The sequence below is a fragment of the Macaca nemestrina genome, chromosome 10 (genome assembly GCF_043159975.1).
Source record: "Macaca nemestrina isolate mMacNem1 chromosome 10, mMacNem.hap1, whole genome shotgun sequence".
Lineage (NCBI taxonomy): Eukaryota > Metazoa > Chordata > Mammalia > Primates > Cercopithecidae > Macaca > Macaca nemestrina.
Genome location: NC_092134.1, coordinates 93,533,297 through 93,552,797, shown reverse-complemented (window position 1 = coordinate 93,552,797; position 19,501 = coordinate 93,533,297). Strand labels below are relative to the sequence as shown.

At 35.5% G+C, this 19,501-nt stretch overlaps 1 protein-coding gene across 1 annotated transcript in view; it reads left to right on the top strand.

The window, feature by feature from the left end:
* Nucleotides 1–19,501, top strand: part of LOC105470180 (leucine rich repeat kinase 2) — a 145,173-nt gene that overhangs the window by 23,885 nt on the left and 101,787 nt on the right. Inside the window, exons 9-14 of the mRNA XM_071071872.1 lie at nucleotides 1,118–1,260; nucleotides 1,351–1,430; nucleotides 2,796–2,902; nucleotides 7,190–7,319; nucleotides 9,598–9,722; nucleotides 13,891–14,006. Coding sequence (XP_070927973.1) covers nucleotides 1,118–1,260; nucleotides 1,351–1,430; nucleotides 2,796–2,902; nucleotides 7,190–7,319; nucleotides 9,598–9,722; nucleotides 13,891–14,006 — 701 coding nt within the window. The remainder of the gene's footprint in view (nucleotides 1–1,117; nucleotides 1,261–1,350; nucleotides 1,431–2,795; nucleotides 2,903–7,189; nucleotides 7,320–9,597; nucleotides 9,723–13,890; nucleotides 14,007–19,501) is intronic.

Here is a 19,501-nt window from a genome sequence, read left to right as displayed (position 1 = left end):
TATACACATCTCCATGTAGAGTTTTGCTTTACATCATTCTTGATTTAGCTTTGTCATTAAGCAGCTAATCTTTTTTTAAAGAATTTTTACTTGTGGCCGGGCATGGTGGCTCACGCTTGTAATCTCAGCACTTTGGGAGGCCAAGGCGGGTAGATCACAAGGTCAGGAGTTCGAGACCAGCCTGGCCAACATGGTGAAACCTCGTCTCTACTAAAAATATAAAAATTAGCCAGGCGTGGTGGCGGGCGCCTGTAATCCCAGCTACTTGGGAGGCTGAGGCAGGAGAACCGCTTGAAACCAGAGGGTAGAGGTTGCAGTGAGCTGAGATCGTGCCACTGCACTCCAGCCTGGGCAACAAGAATGAAACTCAGTCTCAAAAAAAAAAAAAAATTTGTATTTTAAATTCTGGTGTACACGTGCAGGATGTGCAGATTTTTTACATAGGTAAACGTGTGCCTTGGTGGTTTGCTATACCTATTAACCCATCACCTAGGTATTAAGCCCAGCATGGTTTAGCTACTTTTCCTAATGCTCTCCCTCCCCCAGTCCCATCCCCCAATGGGCCCCAGTATGTATTGTTCCTCTCCCTGTGTTCATGTGTTCTCATTGTTCAGCTCCCACTTATAAGTGAGAACATGCGGTGTTTGGTTTTCTCTTCATGTGTTAGTTTATTTGAGGATAATGGTTTCCAGCTCCATCTGTGTCCCTGCAAAGGACATGATATCATTGCTTTCTATAACTGCATAGTATTTCATGGTGTATATGTACCACATTTTCTTTATCCAGTCTATGATTGATGGGCATTTGGGTTGATTCCATGTCTTTGCTATTGTGAATAGTGCTGTCATGAACTAATCTTTTCAAATAATCCTTCTCTAGTCTATTAGGTTTTTTTTTTTTTTTTTTTTTTTTTTGGTACCCTCTTCCTGATTTTATTATTTATCTGTATAGGATAGTAGTAGTATGAGGTGTGTAATATATCAAAAATTATCTTTATAATTGACCAAGGCACACCTCATTCTGTTGGTAATATTTCAAAATGTTGAATTAGAGTTGGTCAAACTGTTAAGTAAATCATATATATAATGCTTTTATTTATTTTTTAATTTTTTTCAAGCTGAGACCATTTTCTTAAATCAAGATTTAGAGGAAAAGAATGAGAATCAAGAGAATGATGATGAGGGGGAAGAAGTTAAATTGTTTTGGCTGGAAGCCTGTTACAAAGCGTTAACGTGGCATAGAAAGAACAAGCACGTGCAGGTTGGACTCTCATAAATATTAGAGTTACTCAAAATTGTGTTTTCTAATCATTTATATTTTGACAGATTTCTTTTTTCTCCCCTAATCCAGGAGGCTGCATGCTGGGCACTAAATAATCTCCTTATGTACCAAAACAGTTTACATGAGAAGATTGGAGATGAAGATGGCCAGTCAGTAGTTTTGATTTTATATGATAGAAAATTTCAGTTATATTTTAAATCAATACCTACAAAATACTTTAACCATAACTTTTATTGTTAGAAATATTTTTGATACAGCCTTTTAGTTTTAGATGTTGCTGCCAAATAGTAGTATGTATGTAGCATTTTGATCTCATTACCTCCAGGAGTTAGAAAAGGTAGCATGTTTGAGAGTTATTATTGAGAGATTTGGAATCAAGAGTCATTTGGTAATTCACAAATCATGGAGAAAGAATCTGTTTCCTGGCTGATCGTTTTAAAATGCCATATTAATTCATCTTGGGTGATAGAAATTGCAGAGCCATCTGTGATCTTTTCTTCTGTGGTGATTAGCCAGCAGGTTGTCAATATCAGGAATTAGATTTGGTTAGAGAGCTCCCTATGATGAGTTCCCATCTGATGTGACAGAGTTGACCTGTCTTCTTTTGAGAGGGTTATTTGAAGCTGTCATCTCCAGATAACTCTTTCACTAGGAGTGCCATTCAAACATCATAAGACTGGCACTCTCTCCCAAAGATACAAACTGTAGCAAGGAGTTTTGTGCATATCAGGTTTGTTTCATATCCGTGAGCCTTTGTGTTTTATGGCAACTGATTATGCTTGTGCTATTTGCAATGGATATCCTCTGGGTTTTAAATTGTGAATGACTTATTTTGGAAACAAATAGTAGTATTCTACATCTGAAATCTTGACAGTCTATTTGTTTAATTATCTATTGCTGATAAGAGGGGAATTAATAACACAGATGCTACTTAATTAAACATTTTCATTTTGACAAGAAACAGTAGTTCTTTTGAAAACTATGCTAAATTGGCATCTTAATAATCTCATGTTGAGCAAGGCTTTTGGAGATTAGGGTAAGGGAGATTCATGTTGCAGTTTATAAATTTTAGTTCATAGGATACCTGTTTCTCAATATCCGTAAGAGAACTTTAAAATAAATATATTATTAAAACAAAGAAAATAAATTTATGTTGTGCATCTTTAAAACTTATCTTGCTTCTTGACAGTTTTTTATTGTTCTTTTCTTTTTACCATTATCTTCCTTTCCTCACTTTATGTTTTTCCTCAGCATCTCTTTACATATCTGCTAAGCTTCTTTATTTCTCTCTGCTGCTTATTGGTTTTTGAAAAAGCATAAAAATACTAATTTATTAGTATTTAATTAATTTGAGTCTTAAAAATGAACTATAATTAACTCTTGTAAGGGGAGGTGGCATAAAATATTGTTTACATGCTCTTAATTGTTGTTAGAGATATTTGATAATGGTAAGTGAGAATTTGAGATAATTATTTAAAAGATTACTACTAACATTTTCGTTGAATTTTTGAAAGTTTCCCAGCTCATAGGGAAGTGATGCTGTCCATGCTGATGCATTCATCATCAAAGGAAGTTTTCCAGGCATCTGCTAATGCATTGTCAACTCTTTTAGAACAAAATGGTAAGCAGTGTGCCATATTTTCAAATAAAGGGAAACACATTTTTGTGGTAGTTTTAATTATAAAAGCTATATATTGTGAGAAACTTACATAATTTATAAAGCTATATATTGTGAAAAATCTCTCTGTGTGTAGAGATATATTGGCATGTGGATTATGAACATATAGGTACAAGGATGAAGAATAAAATAAACATTTATTGTATATTTTTCTGGACTTCTATGTGTAAACTCACACATGACATATACAAAATTTTACATATTTTGTAGAAATATTATACTCTTTCATAACCAAATTTTATTTTCTTTTTTATGTTGATACATGTGTATTCTCACATTATCATTTTTTATTTTTAATTTTTAAAATTAATTTTTGTTTTTAGATACGGTCTCACTCTGTCACCTAGGCTGGAGTGCAGTGGCATGATCATGGCTCACTACAACCTCAAACTTTTGGACTCAGGTGATCCTCCCACCTCAGCCTCTTGAGTAGCTGGGACTACAGGTGTGCACTGCCATGCCTGGCTAATTTTTTGCAGAGATGGTGTTTTGCCATGTTGCCCAGGCTGGTCTCGAATTCCTGGGCTCAAGCAATCGATCTGCCTTGGCCTCCCAAGTGCTGGGATTACAGGCATGAGCCACTGTGCCCAGCCCAAATTATCATTTTTAAAAGCTATGTAGTTTTTCATCGCATGCCTGTATTCTATTTTATGAACCAATTTCTTTTAGTTTGTGTCTAGTGGGATGTTTCTGAAACCCATAATACATACCAATGATCACTTTCCTCCTCTGTTTTCCTTTATACATGGTTCCTATTATTTTCTTGGGAAAATTTCATAGAAATGCAACTGGGCAGAAAGCTATTCACCATTTTAAAATCTGGTAAAATTGTCTATTATAAATTTTCACACTATACTTTTTAAAAAAATGGTTCTTTACATATAATTCTTATAAGTCTTATAGCTTTGTATAATTACGAAGAGAAAATGGCTTGTATACCTTCAGAAAGACATGAGTTTTAAGCTTATGGTTCAGGCTGCTCAAATTTCTTCCCCCGTAAACAGGAATACTGACAGAAATCCTTAGGTGAAAACTCATCATAAAGGCATTGGGACTTGGCAGCTTTTGTAGGATATTTTTATAGGGCGAAAAATAGAGAAAAGCACTGAAAGCCAGAGACAGAGACCAGTGTAAGCACCAGCTTTTAATAGAGAACCTGGGTAGGGTGGGAAAAAAAAAATAAAGCCACCACCTCATGCATGTTTCTTTATATTATTATTGAAGCTAAATAAAGAGGAAAATCATTTCTTCTTCCTCTTCCTCCTTTTTCATCTCACCTCTCTGATGGCACTTTAATAAAACGCTTGGAGTGGCAAGGGCACTGACAGACAGACAGGGGCTGCTCTCAAGGATAATGAGTCCGAGTAACAGGGGAAGGAGAGGAAATCACTGTTCTCGAATCTCTCATATTCTACTGTGCAGTTAAAGAGGTCTGGACAGGGATTTCACTCCCAAAAATGAGGACTGGACTTTGTGGCTTCTGTTGAGGCACCTTAGAGTGGAGGTAGACTTTTACTATGTACAGACAACATTGCGTTGGTGACGTCATTCATAACCACCTGGAAATCTCCTTTGATATGCAAATTAAACAACCAAAACTTTGTGAAATTTCGACTGCTTCCTATTATGATGTCTGAGGACTGGTTACATTCAGAGTACACCCTGATGTCTTCGTTCAGTTCTCTGCTCTTTCTAGTTCCCTACTTCTTTGTTCCTGACCACCTGTCAGGTAAAATGTCCTCAGATCCTTTTGTATTGTCTTTGGAGTTCTGCCTTAATAAAGCATGAAGAACTTGAGTAGCTCATTCATCACCTTTCTTGGGCAATTTCTCATTGAAAGACACTTGAGAACCTTTGGGTGCACAGAGCTGGGCATGGCTTTTTTAGAAAAATGGCTACACTGGCAGGCAGAAGAACTGGGTCCTTGGAACCATGGAGGTCCCAAAGTTGCACACATCTTGTGTGACATTTTCCATTCAATTAATTAACTAATATTCATTGAGCTCCCAAGTGTCTAGTGTCTGTAGGCACTTGGGATACATTCATTAAGTAAAAATCCCAGGCTCATGGAATTTAAACTGTAGTAGGGAAGATAATAAGACTAACTAAAATATGTAATATTTGAGGCAGTTAAGAATAAAAAATGAAGCAAGGAAGGAGAATATGATACGTTAGAAATCAGAGGAGATGAAGTTGTGAATAGGCAGCCAGGAAAGAAGGTGTCTATTGAGTAAGACCTGCAGGGCGTTGCATATTGTTTTTTGCCTCTTAAAGCAGTTAATTTCCTGTTTTAATGGAGTGGATGAGATCAGGAGTATTATGTAGATAGCTGGTAGATGCGATAGCATGTAAAATGTTCTATAAAGTCTGATGTGACTTTATGATGAAATTTCTTCTCCTAGGTTTATTGCTTGCAATTTTCAAGTCACACATTGGGTTACTGTCTAGGATAGTGATTCTTAAAGTGTGGTTCCTGGACCAGCAGCATTTGCTGGGGAAACTTGATAAACAATGTAAATTCAAGGGCCCCATACAGACCTTCTGAATCATAAACCCTGGAGTTGAGACCCAGCAATCCATGTTTTAACAAGCTCTCTAGGTGATTCTGATGCACGCTACAGTTTGAGAACCACTGATCTAGTGTTGTTTTTGTCTTTTAAAGCGTCGTCTTGGCTAGAAGCTAGCCACTTTGGGAAAGGTTGTTACAACTTCTGATGTGATCGAGCAAAGTAACCAACTGTTTATTGTATATTAACGTGTGCTATTCTGAATGTGTTTAAAAGATACGAGTTTTTCAGGTTCTGGCAGTATTGTAGAATGTGTATGTGATTTCTGTTTGTTTCCATGTTTTGTCCTATCTTCTTGAGATAGACTACTTATTTTATTTATTTTTTATTTATTGTTTTTTTTTATTATTATACTTTAAGTTCTGGGGTACATGTGCATAATGTACAGGTTTGTTACATATGTATACTTGTGGCATCTTGGTGTGCTGCACCCATCAACTCGTCAGCACCCATCAACTCAACATTTACATCAGGTATAACTCCCAATGCAATCCCTCCCCCATCCCTCCTCCCCCCTCCCCATGATAGGCCCTGGTGTATGATGTTCCCCTTCCCGAGTCCAAGTGATCTCATTGTTCAGTTCCCACCTATGAATGAGAACATGCGGTGTTTGGTTTTCTGTTCTCACGATAGTTTGCTGAGAATGATGATTTCCAGCTGCATCCATGTCCCTACAAAGGACACAAACTCATCCTTTTTTATGGCTGCAGAGTATTCCATGGTGTATATGTGCCACATTTTCTTAATCCAGTCTGTCACTGATGGACATTTGGGTTGATTCCAAGTCTTTGCTATTGTGAATAGTGCCGCAATAAACATACGTGTGTATGTGTCTTTATAGCAGCATGATTTATAATCCTTTGGGTATATACCCAGTAATGGGATGGCTGGGTCATATACTTATTTTAAAAGCAGTACTTAAGTTAAAACTTTTTATGTTTCTTTTTCTGCCACTTTCAAAGTGTTGAATCACAGTGTGTAATGTTGGAATTGATATTTTTATAGAGGCTTCAAGACAATTGATGTTTATGTGGAAACTTGAAGACAACAGATTTATGTTTAGTGAAGGAAGTTTATTGCAAAGAGGAAAATTGGCCTGTTGTGATGGCTCATGCCTGTAATCCCAGCACTTTGGGAGGCCAAGGCAGGAGGATTGCCTGAGCTCAGGAGTTCAAGACCAGGCTGGGCAACATAGTGAGATCCCCTCTCTACAAAATATTAACAAAAATTAGCCAGGCGTGGTGGCACACTTGTAGTTCCTGCTACTTGGAAGCTGAGACAGGAGGATCACTTGAGGCCAGGAAGTTAAGGCTGCAGTAAGCTATGATCTTGCTACTGCACCCCAGCCTTGGCAACAGCGAGAGATGCTGTTACAAAAAGCAACAACAGAAAAAAAAGAGGAAAATTATTCCTTAATCATTATTGCTGGAATATAGTTACTTTTCACAAATAAATGAAATACCAGTTGTAAAGCATATCTCTATGTTTCCTAGAGTTTGGCATTACTTTGTGAAAATAACCATAATTACTTATATTCTTATATTAAATGCTTATATTAAATGCTTTCCATTCCTTTGTATATGATGGACTATATTCTAAATCTTATGGTAAAATTATGAAAATATGCTTTCATATCCATAAGTGACACTTTAAAAAATCTCAGTTAATTTCAGAAAAATCCTGTTATCAAAAGGAATATACCTGAATGTTTTGGAGTTAATGCAGAAGCATATACATTCTCCTGAAGTGGCTGAAAGTGGCTGTAAAATGCTAAATCATCTTTTTGAAGGAAGGTAATATAGATTCATTAACTTGTACAGAACATATCATATTGGGCCAGGTAGAATATCAATATTTCAAGCATATTTCTAACAATGAAAAGAAAAAGAAAAACGTAAGACACTTGAAAATTGAAGCATTTTGCAATGTAATCTCGTGTCACTAGTACCATAGACTTACTTTATCTGAACACTGAAAGGAATGGCAAGATTGTGGAAACATGTTGAAGGTTTGGTTTTGAACCTGATGCTTGATGTTGACTACATTTTGAAAAGTGGTAATTGTATAGCACATAGCATACAGCAGTTTTTCTAATATTGTGTGTGTGAAAGTTATAAAAGATAAAATCAGGATATAGCTTCCTAATTGTTGTTCTTTCACAACGAATATATTATTCCTTCATTTGAACGAACTTTGGCTTCTCTTCCTGCTCTCAATCTTTAGTTAGGGAAAATTTTAACTACATCTAGTCCAAGTGCAGAGATGTTAAGATTATACAGCTGCTGGTTAGTGGCACAACAGAGACCAGATCCTTTGATCTATGTATGGATGGTGGTGGGATAGAGTGGGATGAGGTGGGGGTGAGGGGTGGTAGGTGTGGGCAGAACTTGTGGCTTAAAAAAAAAAAAAACCTGTTTAAAAGACGAAAAATGAATAATATGCAGAAGGTACCTACTGTAGAATAGGCTCAGTGCCTTTTTGCATTTTGTTAAGCCAAAAAATATGATGTAAATTTGGCATTGTCTGAGTAAATTTCAAACAAAAAGAGGCTATATAGAAAACTCTCATGTGTAGACAAAATAATTGGCACAGAAGTTGCAGTAAAAACTAATTTTGTTCCTGGCTTTGCCACTAATTTGAGCCAACTGTTTCATCTCTAAAAACTTCATGTTCCTCATTGGTAAAGAAGAATGGTAATAACAACTTTGAAAGTTGTAAGCTTAGAATGTAAGGATTAAATAAATTAATTTTTACAAAGGGATTAGGATAATGCCTGCTACATTTTAAGCACTCAACAAATTATATCTATTGTTATACTGTTATTAAGTGTGAATAGATGAAGTGCATGTAGCATGAAATGTAACATAACTGCAGACTTGTAAGAAGTAGGGTTACACTGTTTTTAACATCAGTCTAGCTAATCTATGTTTATATATCTCTTTAAGTTGTATTTCTCTTATTTAAATGTTGTTTTTGAACACTGAGATGAAAAGTTTATCTTAAATGTTGATTTTAATGGCGCCGAAAGTGTGCAAACCTTTATAAATGAGGCACAAAAACAGTGGAATAAACTCCAGTCTAGGATTCTGTAGATTCTGGGCAAGCGATTTGATGTTTCTGGCTGCATGCTCTTAAGTAAAATGTGTACAGTTGCAGTCCTGGAGATTCCACATTGGCTCTGGCAACGTGTCTGCCCCTAGAGAACTCATGTTAGTTGAGAGACTGATATGTAAACAGGTTATTATAATACAGTCTCAGAATGCAGTAACAGTAGTGTGTAAAATACACAATGGTAAGAGTAGAGTGGACCCAGCTGGGGTTACCTAAGGAGGGCAGGCTCCAACAGAGGGATGTGTTTAAACTGGGACTTTAAGTTGGAAAAGAAGGAGTGTATCTCAGTGTCCACAGAACCATGCAAAGTGAGAACATGGTTCTGATATGCACAAGTTTCAGTTAGCAAGTAAAGCAAGGATTGACTGTATTAAAGTTCATAGTACCTACCGCATTCTAGTCAAGTGACATTTGCTCATATGTAAAAGAAAGAATAGCTTAAATACCTTAGAGAAAACAAGACTGTAAAACAAATTAAAAATAATTAAGGATACTATATAAGAAGTCCAGTGATGTTAATCTGGAAGAGGAAGGTTCATGTGCTGTAAAGAGGCCTTATCTTGGGGTCAGACAAGTTTGGGTACCAGCCTTGTCTCTGTCACTTTCTAGTGACAAAACCTGAATATTTAACCTCTATCTGCCTAAGTTCTTCATGTAGAAAATGGGGATAATAACACCTACCTCCTGGGATTGTTGTCATTGACCCATCCTAGGTCAGAAGGATGTTGTTAGTTTTATGAAATGAAATAATTCCCAGGTTACTATGAATTCTATCTTATGAGTTCAAAGTTTAGACAATTAAAATTATGTATGCTTATACTGCTGATTTCAAATGCATTTTCATATAGTCTTTCCTGATAAAATATATTGGTTCTGTCCTCCTGTACTTACTTCAATTTGGTGTTTATACCATTGAATCAGATCGGTCTTCCAATAAACATGCCAATTTTATATCCCCAGCAACACTTCCCTGGATACAATGGCAGCAGTGCTCCCCAAAATAATAACAGTTATGAAAAGTCATGAGACATCATTACCAGTGCAGCTGGAGGCGCTTCGAGCTATTTTACATTTTATAGTGCCAGGTAAGTTACATAGTTGATTGTGAGAAGAGATAACAATTTAAAGGGATTTTTGACTTTTCATGAAATAGCAATTTTCTAGGCAAATATTAAAAGACTAGTTTCTGTTGACTAAATGTAAATCTTTCTGTTACACCAAAAACAAAAATAGGGGTTAAATATGATGCAGAATTGGCATTTAGATTAATTTTTATAAAAAATATGAAATTCAGTAATTTATTTATTTTAAATAACTACAATGTAAGATGTGGAGATTTTATTTTTAAGGAGAGTGTTCATCTCTGATAATTGTTTTCTATTTTTGTTGCTGTGACCTGAGTTCAAGCTTTTGAATTGTACTATTAGCTAATTTTCATACCTATTCTCTTCCTTCATTTCCATCCTTTTCTTACTCTGTGATTGAATTAATCTTTCTCCAATATGGCGTGTACTCATTTACCTCAATGGCTTCCACCCTCCACCCACCTTTAATTCCTACTTACATCTGTTATCACCTTATTTGTTCTCAAAAGCCCCTTTAAAATACCCATGTCTCTATTCATTCAGCACATTTATTAGGTGCTTCTTATGGTCTAAGCACTGTGATGCTGTTAAGCTTTGAAAGATGAATTGGAAAAAAAGCACAACTGTACTATTATAGGAGCTTAGAGGTAGATGGACGTGTAAATAGTTAATTAACAGGCAGTGTGAGAGGGGCCATGATAGATGCATGTATAAAAGGCTTTGAGAATATTGATTGAGGCACAAATAATTTCTTCAGAGGAGTAGGACAGAGATTATAATATTTGAGGTGGAAGGGTAAATAGAGCTGGCCTGGCAGAAAGACGAAGGAGGACATTTCAAGCACAAGAACATGCACATGGTCAGGGGTGAGTGAGGCATAGAGGATGAGGAGAGTAGTGCATGGGGATGAGTGTGGAAGGACAGGCTGAGGCCCAAGAAAAGGGGCTTGAATGCAGTGTTGAAAAATCTATGCCTTGTAACAATGGAAGTTAATCCAAGTTTATGAAAAGTGTTTACAGATTGTAGTGTCACACCGAATTTTGCAACTAAAGACAATAGCATTGTGGTGTAGAGGATGATAGACAGGGAGAGAGACTATATAAAAGGAGATTGGGTTGGAGGTCTGTGGTAGTCAAGTGAGACCCGGTGAAGGAACCCTGCAGTGGAAACACAGATGAGAGGGCAGATTGGACAGATGGTTGGGAGATCTGTTTGATGTGACATCGTGATCCGTAAGTATGAGGGATGATGCTTTGTTAGGTGAAGTTCCCAATCTTTTGCAGTCATTTTTGCTTTGTTCTTTTAAAATGAAATCTTCCTAAATCTATCATTTTCTCTAGTTATATAGACATTTTATGTTTCTCTGTATAAGAGTATTATTCGATATACAAGTTTTTTAAGGACAGAGCTTTCTTCAGTCATGTTTTTCCAGTCCTCTGGTAGCTATTCAATCAGTGTTTTAAAAATTGAGTCATGGTGTCCTATTCATAGTTTCAGCTTAATTTTGAGACATAATTTAACAGATGTAATTTTGCTTGCAAATATTATTGCAGGTTTTATTGAATTTTATTTTTAGATTGTAATTAAAAACAATAAAAATGCCTTTTGATTATCCTTAAAGTTGACAGCCTTATTCTTTTGAGAGAGGTTTTGAGTTTTAAAGATAACCAGAGGACACTCAAAAACCGTATCTGTTAATGAAATAATATTCTTTTAGTCCAAAAGTAAGTTTGGAATACAGTGTTTCTTTTCTTTTATTGTTCTTAAACTGACCCTGAAGCAAAATTGTTAGTCAGCAATCAATCAGATGTATTATGGGTGCCCTTGAAAATAATCACTTGAGGACTGTACTTCATGTAAAAAAATACATTTTATAAACATATCAGTATGTAAGTACATTCTTCTGGTAGGTAAAGGCTTAATCATTTACTCTATGCTAACATGTTATACTACCACATTACACCATACTGTATTGTACCCTACCATCATGTACCATGCCGTGCAGTACCATATCATTCTAGGTATCAACAAGGAACTATGGTAGCAATACTCCGGTAGTTTCTAGGTTGAATATGATTCTGTTTTGAACATGCTAAGTTGAGGTTCTTATAAACCTAGGTGTACATGTATTCATTTATTAACTAGATTATATTCAGGTTTTTTAGTGGCAAAGATGTACGTTATGGCAAATGTGTATAATTTAGTGTCCAATTAAGGATAGCATATTGCATCTAGTGTATGTATCTTAAGTTTCTTCCAGTTTATTACTGTACATTTTCTCTTTTACTTTGTAACAACTTGTTGAAGATGTTGAACTGGTTGCTTTAAGAAAATAATAATAAAGACCCAGTTACTTCAATAAAATATCATTTGACTTGTTGTTTCTTGAGTTACTGCTAGTTTTAGAGGAAATAATGTGAAGTTCTTTAAGAAGGGATATAGGCGAATAGGGAAGTATACAGAGGAGAGTGATTAGGGAGATAAAAGCACATCAAAAAGAGCGATAAAAGGAACTGAGATTGTTTTATTTGAAGAAGAGATGACTCAAGGGGATATGAAACTCTGTTAAAATCTACTCACTTACAACCAGTAACAGTAATAATACTAAACGAACATGGAGAACTTAAAAAGTATTAGTCGTTGTTTGAAGTGTTTTAAGTATATTAACTCTTTCAATTCTCACAATACTCCATGAGGCAGATATTATTATTATTATTATTATTTTGGTATTGTATGGACAACAAAACTGAGGCATAGAATTGTAGAGATTTTTAAGGTCAGGCCTGATATAACAGCACCAGATTTTCAGCGTATGCAGGCTGACTCCAGAGTAGGCATTTTAAAATAAATGTTTGTGCAACAAATTTGTCCTGAACAACTGTTGTATTTAAAGCACTATGTCTAGAATCCTTAAGGTCTGGGGAGATGATGAGGTTATGGACACTGCTCTCAAAAAAATGTACCATCTGCACAACTTAAAGGACTGTTATGTAGAAAGGAGATTATATCCATTTGAATAGTAGGACCTCAAGTGATAGAACAAAGACTGGAGAAGAAATTTACAGGAATGTTCATTTGGTCTTAATATAAGGAAGATGTTTAGTAAGACCCATTACGTGTAGCATGATGTTTTTACTACTCAAACAGGCCAGTTTTAGTGGTCACATTTTCTTAAGGCATAATAGGCAGCCTCAGAAGTTAGTGTGGTCTTGGTCACTGGAAATGATACACAGAGAGTTTAAGGGACTTGCCCCAGACCACACGACTGCAGTGAATGTCAGAACCTCTTTGAACATTTTAAAATAAGGACTGAAAGTTGGAGTAGGGTGGTTATCAAGGCTGCCTTCTTTACCATAGTATTCCCAGCATTTAACAAAATCCTTGGCATGTAATTGGAATTCAAATTCTTCTTAAATAAATGAAAAACCTGCTGTAGCCAGCTTATAGTTTGTATTAATGTAGATTATTAAAGTGGAAGATTTTAAATGATTGTTTGTTAACAATTATGTCTATAATCTTAGGTTTGGAAAACATTATTCATTCATAATATTTTTACTTACATGTTATATTACATTTTTGACTTGTAGTGTTTTTAGCATAGTTCAACTATAGTGTAGCTTAATAAGGAATATGATTTTTTAAAAATAACAATGCTATTCTATAGCCTTTACAGGACTTCTAAAAAACGACATGTTCTCTACCACTTTAATACTGAAACTCAAATCTTATTTTTTGCCACGATTATTCCAGCTACTCTTTTTTGACTACTTTTCATTTCTGACCTTTTTATGTTGTAGTCCAAATAACTTTGAACTTTTCTCAAGTTGTCCATTGTTGCATACAAATCTTCCAGCATCTTAAAGCACAGCCTACTCACACAAAAAAGTGATTGCTTGCCGCAGAAAATTGCTTCACCATCATAATTTTTTGCTACTTCAAATTCAGTAAGCATTCTTACACATTATATTTATTTTATATTCAGTGATGAACTATCTTTATAGATTCCTTAAAATTTCGGGTTATTTCTTTGATAAGGAAATATGTAGTAGAAAAAAGTACGACACATATATTGTAAGATTAATTATGACAATTTCTAGAAAGTAACAGTCTGTTCAACTCAAATGTTTATAAGAAAAGTCTTTCTTTATTTATTTATCTGTGCATTTAGGCATGCCAGAAGAATCCAGAGAGGATGCAGAATCTCATCGTAAGCTGCTAAATATGGTTAAAAAACAGTGTTTCAAGAATGATATTCACAAACTGGTCCTAGCAGCTTTGAACAGGGTATGTTGAATATGAGTTTTCTGTCTTTACACTGTTAACTAAAGTATTAAATTTGGAGAACTAGGGGGCTTTTTCAGTCGAAGTTTTCTATTCTCCGTTTACTATGATAGCAGGAAGTCATGTGGTTAGAGACATAAGATGTGGGAAGTGAAAAGATACGTACTAAGCTAAGTCCAGCTAAGTGTATTATCAATTGCAAATGTAGGCAAGATTCTTTTGATTGCCAGTAATATAAATCCACTCTAGTTTGCTCAACCAAAAAGAGAACCAAAGAGCCAGATATGCAGCTAGACCTTATGAGTCATGCTGGGTGCTATGGCTGCTGTTTTCTCTGTCTGTCCTCTCCGGCTACTTATCTTTCTTTTCTGGTCTCATGGTATATGATTTAGCCCATGAAGACATACCAGGGTTAAAAGTAAAGTCTTCGCTGGGCACGGTGGCTCAGGTCTGTAATGCTAGCACTATGGCGAGGCCGAGGCGGGTGGATCACGAGGTCAGGAGTTCGAGACCTACCTGGCCAACATGGTGAAACCCTGTCTCTACTAAAAATACAGAAATTAACTGGGCATGGTGATGCACGCCTGTAATCCCAGCTACTCGGGAGGCTGAAGCAGGAGAATCGCTTGAACCCAGGAGGCAGAGGTTGCTGTGAGCTGAGATGGCGCCACTGCACTCCAGCTTGGGCGACAGAGTGAGACTTTGTCTCAAAACCAAAACAAAAACAGAAACAAAAACAAACAAACAAAAACAGTAAAGTCTTCTTTGATTCCCTGTGCTCCTTTTCATTGCTCTCCTAAGAGATAACCTCTGAAATGATTTGGTATACATTGTTTCCATTTATTAGCATTTATATATCTATGTTCCTACATTATAATTAAAGTATCAATAAATCATACTGAATATGAAAAAGAGAAAAAGGGAATTAAATTTAAATTGTGTAATGCAAAAAGTTTTGGTGGAATTAAGTTTTGGAAATTTTGCATAAAATGCATTGGTTCTTTATTAAAGATGTTAAGAATAAAGACATGATTAGTGTGAACGTTTTTGTAAAAGGAGGAGCCAATTTAAAGTAATTAATGGAAATGATTCCATGTGTTTGATATACTGTGATAAATGTCATAAATTAATTAAAGTAGCTTCCAAAGAGATGTCCCTTAAAAATTCATTTTAAATTGAACTTTATAATGTCACTCACTGCCTATAATATGTTTGAGTCATTTATATTCAAACTTTAATACAGTCCTTGAGTATGGCAAGAATTTATGTTGTAATGGGTTAAATTTAACTTGAGAAATATTTGTTGAAAATAAGTATATGGAAGGAAGCGGTTAGGCATTTAGAAGATAAATAAAAATGCTTTGTACCCTTCTCTCCTGAATCTCATAATCTGGTTATTGATGTCTGTTGTGAAACCTTGGTTCTTTTCTGTAAACAAGAGACACACAGCAGAGGAGATGCAGCATCGAGTAATTTATTGCAAAAGAAAGAATATTTTGCAGGTTAAGTGAGGAATAGACACTTACCCTGACAGAATTCAGGGCGGGCTTGCTAGTAAGGAGGAGACTGCATAGACTGGCACTAGGAAGACTCCATTTGTGGGAGTCATACATGACTTTTCATAAGCAGGTGGGAAGACGTGTTACTAGTAAGCATATTCTAGGTTGTCCTCTGGGTGCACATGTGCAGTAGCTGTACATGTTTGTTCATATATCCCATGTCTCATAACTCTCTGAAATCTCCACCCAGCGGTGTGTGTTTTACTATTATAATGAGCAAAGGGTCAGTCTGAGGAGAGGAAAATCAAAATGTGCATGCTCCCTACAGGGGCAATTCCCTACTGGAGATAGCTTTGCTTGAATGAGCTGGACTACAATGCGAATGCTGAAACTTATTATGTTGACAGTAAGATTGCCACAGTTGCCGCGTCCCGAAGACATGGTTACTTCCTTTTAATACCTATCCTGCCTCATTGTTAGAGGAATAACAACTGTGCATAAAATCAGTTGTTCTACACGAGCACTTAGGAGGGATACCAGCATTGTGAACATAGTCTAAGTACATAGAGGAGGGAACAGTTAATTTTATTCATGGTGAGTGTTGGTGAAAAGTGGAAGAGGTACCAAAAAAGCCATATATATAACTGGTTCCAGTTAGCCAATATTCTCTAAAGTTATTAGAGAAGCCTAAGTGAGATGTAACCTCAGCAGTCGGGAGCCAAGAGAGCAGGTAAGTGCTGTGATGTGGAGAAAATCGCTTTGTTGCATCTGAGAAGAAATGGTTGAACACTGCTTTTCCCCCCATGCCAGTACTTCAGTAATGACGCACAGCCTTTCACTCAGCACTGATTATCGTTAGAGGTGGGGAGTTAAGGTCATGGAGAAACACAAGTAACAATATTTTATTTCAAAGACCTCTCCAGTGTAATTCCCCTAATCCTTCACCATGGTTGAGAAAAATGGCTCTAAGAGATGAGAGTGATTACTGTAGCTCCAAAATTCTGTGATTGCATGTCTTACTCTGAATAGTAATTACAAAGCATCAGAGGTTTTAGGTCCAAATATTGCAGACACGATAAAATGAATTACATTTTAATACATCTAAACTTGGAGAGCAGAGTTCCAAATAAGGTAGAACTTGAGATTCAACTCTGATTTATAAAGCAGACTAAGAAGAGTATTTATGAAAGTGAATCCATGTTTGGATACATAAAAATGCAATAAAATTCAAGCTGAAGTTAAAATCTCTGTCTAGAACAGCGATGTTCCATTTATGCCTGATCCTTTTAGCTTTTCCACAGATGAAGACTTTGTCACCTGTTCCAGAGAGATATATTTGTCCATTATTGTTTCCAGAGAGCAAAGCAGAAAATGGACTCTACACATTTTGGCTGCATCTGTGTTTTATATGTGGTGACATTCCTGTGTTCTTCAGTGAGGAAATCCAGTAAAGTAAAACAAATCTTCAGATGAAAGGGGCACAAATCAGAGAACTTGTGAGCTTCACAAAAACCTTGAAGCAAAATATACTCAGCTTAAATATTGAATATATTTATTTCAGTAGTCAAAAAAAGAGCTTATCTGCAAAAGCAACACCAATAACAATAACAACAAATTGCATATAAGTAAAATTTATAAAAGGTTTACAGGATGTATATACAGAAAACTACGAAGCTTAGGGGTAGAGAGGAGTAGATGAATATATGAAAAGATACATCTTCTATTTTGATAAAAGGACTAAATTTTTAAAAATGAAAATTGATCTATGTTTATGAACCCTTAGTAAAAATAACAATAGTATTTTCTGGAACTAAGTAAGCTAGTGTAAAATTTGCATGAAAAAATTAATACATATGAGCAATCAGAATTTTAAACAAGAGTGTTAATTCATATGGCCTAACTCCAAAAGATAATCAAATGTATTATACAATTTTAGTAACTATAATGGTGTGATACTGGCACTAGAGGAGACAGATCAGTGCCACATAAGGGTGGCTCAGGAAATAGACTTAAATAAAAATTTGTAATGTTATGATATTCCTCGACTGCTGGGAGGAAAATAGATTACTCAGTTACTTGTGTTGGAACAACTAACTCTTCAGCCATTTGGGAAAAGCAAAGGAAGCTGAATATCTTACTCCTTTTGCCAAAACAAATTACAGATGGATGAGATTATGGTCTATAATGAAGTTTGGTATATGTACACATTAAAAGTTTCAACTATAATTGTTATTAACGTAAATGATAACGAAATAGCTTGTTGGAGAGAAATTTGGTAATATTTATCAAAATTAAAATGCCATATTTTCTGATCAGCAATTTCATTCTAAGAATTTTTAATGTAGATATACTTGCTCATGTACAGAAATATTATTAGACATGAATGTTCACTGTGGCATGATTTGTAATTAAAAATGTGGCAACAAACTAAAAGCTTACATGGTAATCATTCATGCTGTTCGCCAAATATTTTTAGTTCTCCACCTTCTGGTGATTCTGGCATAGGATTTAGTAGTTAGGTTGAAGCATGTGACTAAGTTTGGTCAGGGAGTTGTAAATGGAGGGAGCACTGTCTCAGGTATGTTGACCTGCAGTGTTTAAGATAGTAGTTGCTCTGTCAGTGGAGGTCCCTGAGGGACTACAACAAGCAGAGTCCCCTCCTGACCTGCAACACATATGTAGCATGAGCAATAATGGAGCTTATTATTTTTGCACCCCATAAAATTTTGAGAATTGTTACTGCAGCTTAATTTAATCTTTCCTGACAATGCAGTACCCATCAATAGAGACTAATCAGATAAATTATACCATTTCCAAATTATATCATCCTACGTAAATATTAAAAAACAATGAGGTGAGATTCCTAATGTGCTGCTTTGGAAAAATCTTCAATTTTCTATGTGTATGAATGTATTCCCCAGGTATTCGTTTTTTCCTTCCTGTGTGTTGACACCTTATGCACACTTTTGGCTGAAATTAATATATTTCCACTGCTTTATGTCCTCTCCCTCGCTTTTACCACCCAATTGTAGCAAATTATATGTTCGCTTTTATAGCTTTAGCTATGTAAAATTTTCTAATAGCTAAGTTTGTGGTTTCTGGAATTAAGATATCTGAATTTAAGTCTGACACCACTACCTACAGACTCTGCACCCTGGACAAGTACTTAATGTCTTGGTTTTATTATGTATAAAATGGAGATAATAACTGATTTTTCAGTTAGAGTTGTTGAAGATTTTATAAGATAATTCATGCAGAAGTGTCAGTATAATGATTGGCACATAGTACGCACTCAATAAATGTTAATGTTATTGCTATTAGATTTAAAAGTATGTTTTGACTCCTGGCTATATAAGATGAGAGTATTTGCACTTCTGATATCTCCTGTTTTCCCACCTACTTTTTTTCAATAAACTAACTCCACATTGGCAGAGTAGATAATATTTACATTCAGCTTTCTAATTATGCTTTCTAAGTTTGTGTTTACCTTATTCCTACAGTTATTTGGAAGCAGTCTTCATCTCAAGTCCTTTTGTTATTGTTTTTCCATTCATCTTTTAGTTGTCTGAATTTCTTTAGAAAAGTTTAATTCCTTGAATATCTAATGTTTATATTTCATTGTTGCTGTTTTTGCCTTTATAAATTTTGCACTCTTAAAAAAAGTTATGTTGGTTGTAAAATATTGTTTTTTTTTTTTTCCCTGAAGTGTTTGTAGGCATTTCACTGTGTTCTAGTACTGAATGTTTTAGTGGAGAAGTCTGAGACCAGCTTCATTTGTTTCTTACTGTTGAGTGCTTGGATTCTTTGCCTGGCGCTGAAAGAATTTTTTCTCTTGAAATCTATCCACTTTAGTAGGATATATCTCAGTGTTAGTCCTGGGATATGGTATTCTCATTCTAGCTATACATTCAACTTTTTTTCCTGGAAAGTTTTATTGAATTGCATCTTTATATACATGTATATTACATATACATATACATATACATATACATGGTAAAG